This window comes from Salvelinus fontinalis, chromosome 34 (assembly GCF_029448725.1).
Source record: "Salvelinus fontinalis isolate EN_2023a chromosome 34, ASM2944872v1, whole genome shotgun sequence".
Lineage (NCBI taxonomy): Eukaryota > Metazoa > Chordata > Actinopteri > Salmoniformes > Salmonidae > Salvelinus > Salvelinus fontinalis.
The window spans coordinates 34,181,820-34,192,357 of NC_074698.1; the positions used below are offsets into that span (position 1 = coordinate 34,181,820).

Below are 10,538 nucleotides of genomic sequence, written 5' to 3' on the forward strand. Positions count from 1 at the left end.
CAGAAAGGGGAACAACACATCATGCCAGTATGTGGCATCTTGACTTATTAAAATCCTAGAGCATTTGGTATTCAAAGTTGGTATTCAATATTCACTATGGTCTTTTCTCATAGGAGAAAATGATCACACTGCGCCACCCAGTGGCCAAATGAGTAAAACACCATCTGAGATCCCTCTTCTTGAACATCAGTCAGTCAGCACTGTGAGGTATATCTCAATGTTTGTCAGAGCCCCCAACACATTTATTCAACACTGGCCAAATATATTTTTCTCTCTCTTTCAACGTTTGAAAATGAGAACATTTGTTACGTAACGGTGATCATTCTAAAGTACCGTTCTCTTTCCCACCCCCATTTGGAATCCAAACGTCGTTCAAATGTAGATCCTCTGGTCAGTTTCTGCATTCAGAGGGAACAGAGGTGGTATTCATTACCACCTGGCCAGGCCCACCGTTTTGATTACCAACTGGGCACCACAATAACGCCCTTTGTTTCAGAGAGAGAGTTGGCGAGAGTTGGGGGGGTACTAAAGCTGTAGCAGAGAAAGTCTACCCAGGATTTGGACACAAATAGTAGACCATGACAAAGCAGTTGCTATGGTCAAGAGCACTCTGATTTTTAAAGGGCTCTTCTTTATTTAAATGATCAAAAACAGACAGCTGTGCATTTCACAGAGTGAGCCTTTGTGGGATTTAAAAAAATAACTTTAGTTAAAGTTGTACTTGTATGAGATTAGACATGGGACCTACCTTGCCAAAGTTGTCTGTGTGCTGTTGATAGTCTGAATGGCCCTGAGGGACACAGGAGAGGAAACAGGCTTCACTCCATCTATTATTCACTTGTAACAACAGGAGCTCGGAGACATGACAGATAGGAGCAAATCATGACTTCTACATTTTTGATGTCAACCGGAGACTAAGTGGAAATTCAACTGAAGTGGAAGAACTCCTGGTCCTATTGTAGCTTATGAGGGGTTGCTATACTCACTATGGTAACCTATGAGGGGTTGCTATACTCACTATGGTAACATATGAGGGGTTGCTATACTCACTATGGTAACCTATGAGGAGTTGCTATACTCACTATGGTAACATATGAGGGGTTTCTATACTCAACATGGTAACCTATGAGGGGTTGCTATACTCACTATGGTAACCTATGAGGGGTTTCTATACTCACCATGGTAACCTATGAGGGGTTGCTATACTCACTATGGTAACCTATGAGGGGTTGCTATACTCACTATGATAACATATGAGGGGTTGCTATACTCACTATGATAACCTATGAGGGGTTTCTATACTCACCATGGTAACCTATGAGGGGTTTCTATACTCACCATGGTAACCTATGAGGGCTTGCTATACTCACCATGGTAACCTATGAGGGGTTTCTATACTCACCATGGTAACCTGAGGGGTTGCTATACTCACCATGGTAACCTATGAGGGGTTGCTATACTCCTTGCTATACTCACCATGGTAACATATGAGGGGTTTCTATACTCACCATGGTAACCTGAGGGGTTGCTATACTCACCATGGTAACCTATGAGGGGTTGCTATACTCACCATGGTAACCTCCTGAGGGCTTGCTATACTCACCATGGTAACCTATGAGGGGTTTCTATACTCAACATGGTAACCTATGAGGGGTTGCTATACTCACTATGGTAACCTATGAGGGGTTTCTATACTCACTATGGTAACCTATGAGGGGTTGCTATACTCACTATGGTAACCTATGAGGGGTTACTATACTCACTATGGTAACCTATGAGGGGTTTCTATACTCACCATGGTAACCTATGAGGGGTTGCTATACTCACCATGGTAACCTATGAGGGGTTTCTATACTCACCATGGTAACCTATGAGGGGTTTCTATACTCACCATGGTAACCTATGAGGGCTTGCTATACTCACCATGGTAACCTATGAGGGGTTTCTATACTCACCATGGTAACCTATGAGGGGTTGCTATACTCACCATGGTAACCTATGAGGGGTTTCTATACTCACCATGGTAACCTGAGGGGTTGCTATACTCACCATGGTAACCTATGAGGGGTTTCTATACTCACTATGGTAACCTAAGAGGGGTTTCTATACTCACCATGGTAACCTATGAGGGGTTTCTATACTCACCATGGTAACCTATGAGAGGTTGCTATACTCACCATGGTAACCTATGAGGGGTTGCTATACTCACTATGGTAACCTATGAGGGGTTTCTATACTCACTATGGTAACCTATGAGGGGCTGCTATACTCACCATGGTAACCTATGAGGGGTTTCTATACTCACCATGGTAACCTGAGGGGTTGCTATACTCACCATGGTAACCTATGAGGGGTTGCTATACTCACTATGGTAACCTATGAGGGGTTTCTATACTCACTATGGTAACCTATGAGGGGTTGCTATACTCACTATGGTAACCTATGAGGGGCTGCTATACTCACCATGGTAACCTATGAGGGGTTTCTATACTCACCATGGTAACCTATGAGAGGTTGCTATACTCACCATGGTAACCTATGAGGGGTTTCTATACTCACTATGGTAACCTATGAGGGGTTTCTATACTCACTATGGTAACCTATGAGGGGTTTCTATACTCACCATGGTAACCTATGAGGGGTTTCTATACTCACCATGGTAACCTATGAGAGGTTTCTATACTCACCATGGTAACCTATGAGGGGTTGCTATACTCACTATGGTAACCTATGAGGGGTTGCTATACTCACCATGGTAACCTATGAGGGGTTGCTATACTCACTATGGTAACCTATGAGGGGTTTCTATACTCACTATGGTAACCTATGAGGGGTTGCTATACTCACTATGGTAACCTATGAGGGGTTGATATACTCACTATATTGCTGTGGTGGGCTTTGGTCATCAGTAGCATGCGACCGACCAGGTCTGTGGTAGAAACTCCTTGGGTTCGCTTGCACTCCCTGGAACAACACCAGGGCATGAGACAAAATTGTACAATTGTAGACAGAGCATAACAACAGCAATAATAATATGATAATATATTAAATAATATCATATACTAAACAAAATATAAACGCAAAATGCAACAATTTCTAAGATTTTGCAGTTACAGTTCATATAAGGAAATCAGTCAATTGAAATACATTCATTAGGCCCTAATCTATGGATTTCACATGACTGGGAATACAGATATGCATCTGTTGGTCACAGATACCTTAAAAAAAAAAAGTAGGGTCGTGAAACAGAAAACCAGTCAGTATCTGGTGTGGCCACCATTTGCCTCATGCAGCACGACACATCTCCTTCACATAGAGTTGATCAGGCTGTTGATTGTGGCCTGTGGAATGTTGTCCCACTCCTCTTCAATGGCTGTGTGAAGTTGCTGGATATTGTCGGGAACTAGAACACGTCATATACGTCGATCCAGAGCATCCCAAACATGCTCAATGGGTGACATGTCTGGTGAGTATGCAGGCCATGGAAGAACTGGGACATTTTCAGCTTCCGGGAATTGTGTTCAGATCCTTGTGACATGAGGCCGTGCATTATCATGCTGACACATGAGGTGATGGCGTCAGATGAATGGCACGACAATGGGCCTCAGGATCTCGTCACGGTCTCGCTGTTCATTCAAATTGCCATCGATAAAATGCAATTGTGTTCATTTTCTGCACCTTATGCCTGCCCATACCATAACCCCACCATGGAGCACTCCGTTCACAACGTTGACATCAGCAAACCGCTCGCCCACAAGATGCCATACACGTGATCTGCGGTTGCGAGACGCACTGCCAAATTCTCTAAAACGACGTTGGAGGAGGCTTGTGGTATAGAAATGAACATTCAATTCTCTGGCAACAGCTCTGGTGGACATTCCTGCAGTCAGCATGCCAATTGCACGCTCCCTCAAAACTTGAGGCATCTGTGGCATTGTGTTGTGTGACAAAACTGCACATTTTAGAGTGGCCTTTTATTGTCTCAGCACAAGGTGCACCTGTGTAATGATCATGCTGTGTAATCAGCTTCTTCATATGCCATACCTGTCAGGTGGATGGATTATCTTGGCAAAGGAGAAATGCTCACTAACAGGATATAAACAAATTAGAGCTCAAGATTTGAGAGAAATAAGCTTTTTGTGCATATGGAACATTTCTGGGATTTTTTATTTCAGCTCATGAAACATGGGACCAACACTTTACATGTTGCCTTTATATTTGTGTTCAGTGTATATTATTAACGACAGCTTTAGTTCAAGGTTCATTCCAGCTTGAGTAACTCTCACCTGTACCTCCCTGACCTCTTCACCTCTTCGTATGTGTCCTTCCCATCCACTGTTAGTGTGATGTCATCTGAAATGACACATTCAACATGTCTGCTATATTCTGATCAAGGTGACAAACATGAGATACTTTACAGGAGGTCAAGGGGCAAGATAGAACCATTAGATACTGGGAAAACACAAAACAGGATATTAACCCCCAAAATATGAAAACTAAATCAAATCAAAGTGTATTGGTCGCGTACACAGTTTAGCAGATATTATAGCGGATGCAGCGAAATGCTTGTGTTACTAGTTCCTCACAGTGTTACTATGTTACTATGTTAATATAATATATCAATGGGTTAATAAGTTACTATGTTACTATGTCACTGAGCTAATATGTTACTGTTACTGTGCTACTATGTTACTGTATTACTATGTCACTATGTTACTGTGTTAATAAGTTACTGTGTTACTACTGTTACTGTGCTACTATGTTACTGTATTACTATGTCACTATGTTACTGTGTTAATAAGTTACTGTGTTACTACTGTTACTGTGTTACAATGTTACTGTGTTAATAAGTTACTATGTTACTGTGTTACTGTGTTAATAAGTTACTGTGTTACTAATGTTACTGTGTTACTACTATTACTGTGTTACTATGTTACTGTGTTAACCTGTTGAGGACAGAGGGCGCTGTTTTCACTTTGGGGGAAAATCGTGCCCAATTTAAACGGCCTCGTACTCAATTCTTGCTAGTACAATATGCATATTATTATTACTATTGGATAGAAAACACTCTCTAGTTTCTAAAACCGTTTGAATTATATCTGTGAGTAAAACAGAACTCCTTTTGCAGCAAACTTCCTTACAGGAAGTGGAAAATCTGAAATCGATGCACTGTTCTAAGGCCTGCCTATTAAAGTCCTTGATATTTATTAGTTTAGATGCACTTCATACATCTTCCACTAGATGTCGACAAGCAGTGAGAGAAGAAATTGAGTGGGTAACTTGATCTGGGGTTGAATAATAGCTCTTGGCATGACGTGTCACCAGTTTCCTGTTTTCTGGAGAGCGCGAGAAGGGACCTGGATTTGCCTTCTGATAAGCTGTCGTTATGGACGACTAATATCTCCGGCTTTGATTTTATTGATACATGTGACAATATCATCGTAAAGTATGTTTTTTCAATATAGTTTAATCAGATTATTTAAATTTTTGTCGGGAGTTTTGCCGTGTTCCGTTCTCTGAGTTTGTTGACGATGGAGAGATTCGCGCCACTTAGCAAGTGTGCTTGCTAAATCGAGAGGGAAAAAGGCCGTTCTAAAACCAAACAACGATTGTTCTGGACAAAGGACCCCTTGTACAACATTCTGATGGAAGATCAGCAAAAGTAGGACCCATTTTATGATGTTATTTCATATATCTGTCGTACATGTGAAATAGTCGTTTGCGCCCAGATTTTGGGTACTCTCTCGCTATACCTAAGCTGGATGTCGTAATGAAGTTATTTTAAGAATTCTAACACGCCGATTGCATTAAGAACTAGTGTATCTATCATTTCCTATACAACATGTATTTTTTAGTTATGTTTATGAATAGTTATTTGGTCAGAATATGTGTGTCAGAAAAAGTGTCAGAAAAATATCCGGACGTTGTGGGAAAAAGCTGCTACGTTAGCACAATGTATAACCACTGATTTCAGCTCTAAATATGCACATTTTCGAACAAAACATAAGTGTATGTATAACCTGATGTTATAGGACTGTCATCTGATGAAGCTTATTAAAATTATATATCTTTTGCTAGTTTATTCGCTATCGCTAACGTGCCTATTGCTATCGCTAACGTGCCTTGATGAATGAATGCGGTAGTGTGGTAGGCTATTGTAGTAAGCTAATATAATGCTATATTGTGTTTTCGCTGTAAAACACTTAAAAAATCGGAAATATTGGCTGGATTCACAAGATGTTTGTCTTTAATTTGCTGTACACCATCGATTTTTCAGAAATGTTTTATGATGAGTATTTAGGTATTTGACGTTGGTGTCTGTAATTACTCTGGCTGCTTTGGTCCTATTTGTGACGGTAGCTGTGATGGTAGCCGCAATGTAAAACTGATTTATACCTCAAATATGCACATTTTTCGAACAAAACATAGATTTATTGTAAAACATGTTATAAGACTGTCATCTGACGAAGTTGTTTCTTGGTTAGTTTGGTTGGTTCTTGGTTAGTTAGGTTGGCTTTATGCATGCTACCTGTGCTGTGAAAAATGTCTGTCCTTTTTTGTATTTGGTGGTGAGCTAACATAAATATATGTGGTGTTTTTGCTGTAAAACATTTTAAAAATCGGACATGTTGACTGGATTCACAAGATATGTATCTTTCATTTGCTGTATTGGACTTGTTAATGTGTGAAAGTTAAATATTTCTAAAAAATATATTTTGAATTTCACGCTCTGCCTTTTCAGTGGAATGTGGGAGGAGTTCCGCTAGCGGAACGCCAGAGCCAGACAGGTTAATAAGTTACTGTGTTACTACTATTACTGTGTTACTATGTTACTGTGTTAATAAGTTACTATGTTAATGTGTTAATAAGTTACTGGGTTACTACTATTACTGTGTTACTATGTTACTGTGTTAATAAGTTACTATGTTACTGTGTTACTATGTTACTGTGTTAATGCGTTACTGTGTTACTAATGTTACTGTGTTAATACGTTACTGTGTTACTATGTTACTATGTTAATAAGTTACTATGTTACTATGTTACTGTGTTACTATGTTACTGTGTTACTATGTTACTGTGTTACTATGTTAATACGTTACTATGTTAATACGTTACTTTGTTACTATGTTACTGTGTTACTGTGTTACTATATTACTGTGTTAATAAGTTACTATGTTACTGTGTTAATACGTTACTGTGTTACTAATGTTACTGTGTTACTGTTACTATGTTACTGTGTTACTATGTTACTGTGTTAATAAGTTACTATGTTACTATGTTACTGTGTTACAATGTTACTGTGTTACTATGTTACTGTGTTACTGTGTTAATAAGTTACTATGTTACTGTGTTACTGTGTTACTATGTTACTGTGTTACTATGTTAATAAGTTACTATGTTACTGTGTTAATACGTTACTGTGTTACTAATGTTACTGTGTTACTATGTTACTGTGTTACTGTTACTGTGTTAATAAGTTACTATGTTACTGTGTTACAATGTTACTGTGTTACTATGTTACTGTGTTACTATGTTACTGTGTTACTGTGTTAATAAGTTACTATGTTACTGTGTTACTGTGTTACTATGTTACTGTGTTAATACGTTACTGTGTTACTATGTTACTGTGTTACTATGTTACTGTGTTACTATGTTACTATGTTAATAAGTTACTATGTTACTGTGTTAATACGTTACTGTGTTACTATGTTACTATGTTAATAAGTTACTGTTACTATGTTACTGTGTTAATAAGTTACTGTGTTACTATGTTACTGTGTTACTATGTTACTATGTTACTGTGTTACTATGTTACTATGTCACTGTGTTACTATGTTACTGTGTTACTATGTTACTGTGTTACTGTGTTACTGTGTTACTGTGTTAATAAGTTACTATGTTACTGTGTTACTATATTACTGTGTTAATAAGTTACTATGTTACTGTGTTAATACGTTACTGTGTTACTAATGTTACTGTGTTACTATGTTACTGTGTTACTATGTTACTGTGTTACTATGTTACTATGTTAATATGTCACTGTGTCACTGTGTCACTGTTACTTTTCTACTGTGTTACGGTGTTACTGTGCTACTATGTTACTATGGTTACTATGTTACTTTGCTACTCTGTTACTGTGTTAATAAGTTTCTATGTTACTACTGTTACTGTGATACTGTGTTACTATGTTACCACTGCTACTGTTACTGTGTTACTATGTTATTGTGTTAATAAGTTACTATGATACTATGTCACTGTTACTTTTCTACTGTGTTACTGTGCTATTATGTTACTATGTTACTTTGCTACTATGTTACTGTGTTAATAAGTTACTATGTTACTACTGTTACTGTGTTACTGGGTCACTGTGTTACTATCTTACTGTGTTACTATGTTACTGTGTTACTATGTTACTACGGTTACTATGTTACTGTGTTACTATGTTACTATGTTACTGGGTCACTGTGTTACTATGTTACTACGGTTACTATGTTACTGTGTTACTATGTTACTATGTTACTACTGTTACTGTGTTACTATGTTACTACTGTTACTGTGTTACTATGTTACTACTGTTACTGTGTTACTATATAACTACTGTTACTGTGTTACTATGTTACTACTGTTACTATGTTACTACTGTTACTGTGTTACTATGTTACTACTGTTACTGTGTTACTATGTTACTACTGTTACTGTGTTACTACTGTTACTATGTTACTATGTTACTACTGTTACTGTGTTACTATGTTACTACTGTTACTGTGTTACTATATTACTACTGTTACTGTGTTACTATGTTACTACTGTTACTGTGTTACTATGTTACTACTGTTACTGTGTTACTATGTTACTACTGTTACTGTGTTACTACTGTTACTATGTTACTACTGTTACTGTGTTACTATGTTACTACTGTTACTGTGTTACTATGTTACTACTGTTACTGTGTTACTACTGTTACTATGTTACTATGTTACTACTGTTACTGTGTTACTATGTTACTACTGTTACTGTGTTACTATATTACTACTGTTACTGTGTTACTATGTTACTACTGTTACTGTGTTACTATGTTACTACTGTTACTGTGTTACTACTGTTACTATGTTACTACTGTTAATGTGTTACTATGTTACTACTGTTACTGTGTTACTATGTTACTACTGTTACTGTGTTACTACTGTTAATGTGTTACTATGTTACTGTTTTACTATGTTACTGTGTTACTATGTTACTGTGTTATTGTGTTAATACTATTCTGGTTAAATAAAGATTAACTGAATTTTCAGAACCGGCCCACCCATTCAAGTATCTCAGCAAACTCACCTCCGTGCACACAGAAGTCACTGGTGTACTTGTCCAGGGTCTCCAGTGTGGTGACGTATGGCGCTCCCTCCACTATCTCATCCACCCACTTGATGGCTCTCACCATCTTGTAACGTTCAGCCTGGGTGAAGACCGGGGGACCCTTGTGCTGTGAGATCTCACCTACAGGGTGAGGAGGTATTATTACTAATGGTCACTGATATTCATCAAAACACACCGACCACCAGAAGCTAATAGCTGTAGAGAGTGTTTTCACCTGGCATTAAAGGGAGACTTCATCTTTTAGTATTTTGTTTATTAGAACACTGTTAATATGATCCCCCAAAAAGTGTCCATAACAGCAGTTAAGTGTTCAAGATAGAGCACTTTCAATACAGAGAAAAAGCTGTGATGATGATGAAATGAGTTGAGTGAACTATCCCTTTAACAAGTGTCCTGTGATCAGTTCCAGTCCACATTTAGATCCCCCACACACAGCTGATTCAAATAATCAAAGCTTGATGATGAGTTGATTATCTGAATCAGCTGTGTAGTGCTGGGACAAAAACGTGCACCCAGGGGGGACCCAGGACCGAGTTTGGGAAACCCTGCTATACTGCATGCGCTGTAGCCAACTGTCATGTTGTTGTCAACCATTGGCATGACAACGAAGAAAGAAAATAGTAGGCTAGAGCATCAAAAGACTGGACCACCAGGCTACTATAGTAGATAGTATGATGGACTCAAACAATAACAAAGTGTGTACAACACAGGGATGTACTGTATGACCTCCAACACTTGGTTGACTGTGAATTTATTTCAATAAAGTGAAATAATCCAGCCTGGTCCCAGAACTGTGTTGTCTGCCAAATTAACCCCTGTGCTCATCGGCATGCCTTGCCATAGAAGTTGGCTTGCAGCACAAACAGATCTGGGTCCAGGCTAGAAATGATCAATGTGGGTATGACAAGGGCTTTACAGTCTGTGTATATCTGTTTGCAAAGTCATCAAAACTGGATGTGACAATGACCTTGTCTGTTATAAACCTAAGGGGGTATAGGGGGATGGAGAGAAAAACATGACCAGCTGTATAATAGTTTTACACTGACTGTACAGTACATTATCCACACTGTAGCAGAGATAATCCATTATCACGCCTCTCACCTCTCCCCCCCCCCCCTCTCTCTCTCTCTCTCTCTCTCTCTCACACACACCTCTCTCCTCTCACA

At 38.7% G+C, this 10,538-nt stretch overlaps 1 protein-coding gene across 2 annotated transcripts in view; it reads right to left on the minus strand.

Annotated features, from left to right (window-relative positions):
* LOC129833752 (ethanolamine-phosphate cytidylyltransferase-like) overlaps positions 1 to 10,538 on the minus strand; it is a 31,286-nt gene that overhangs the window by 9,164 nt on the left and 11,584 nt on the right. For both annotated transcript variants that reach the window (XM_055898546.1, XM_055898548.1), the window contains exons 3-6: positions 9,331 to 9,492; positions 4,287 to 4,353; positions 2,880 to 2,964; positions 749 to 790 (exon numbers count right to left, since the gene is read on the minus strand). In XM_055898546.1, the coding sequence (XP_055754521.1) occupies positions 749 to 790; positions 2,880 to 2,964; positions 4,287 to 4,353; positions 9,331 to 9,492 (356 nt within the window). The remainder of the gene's footprint in view (positions 1 to 748; positions 791 to 2,879; positions 2,965 to 4,286; positions 4,354 to 9,330; positions 9,493 to 10,538) is intronic.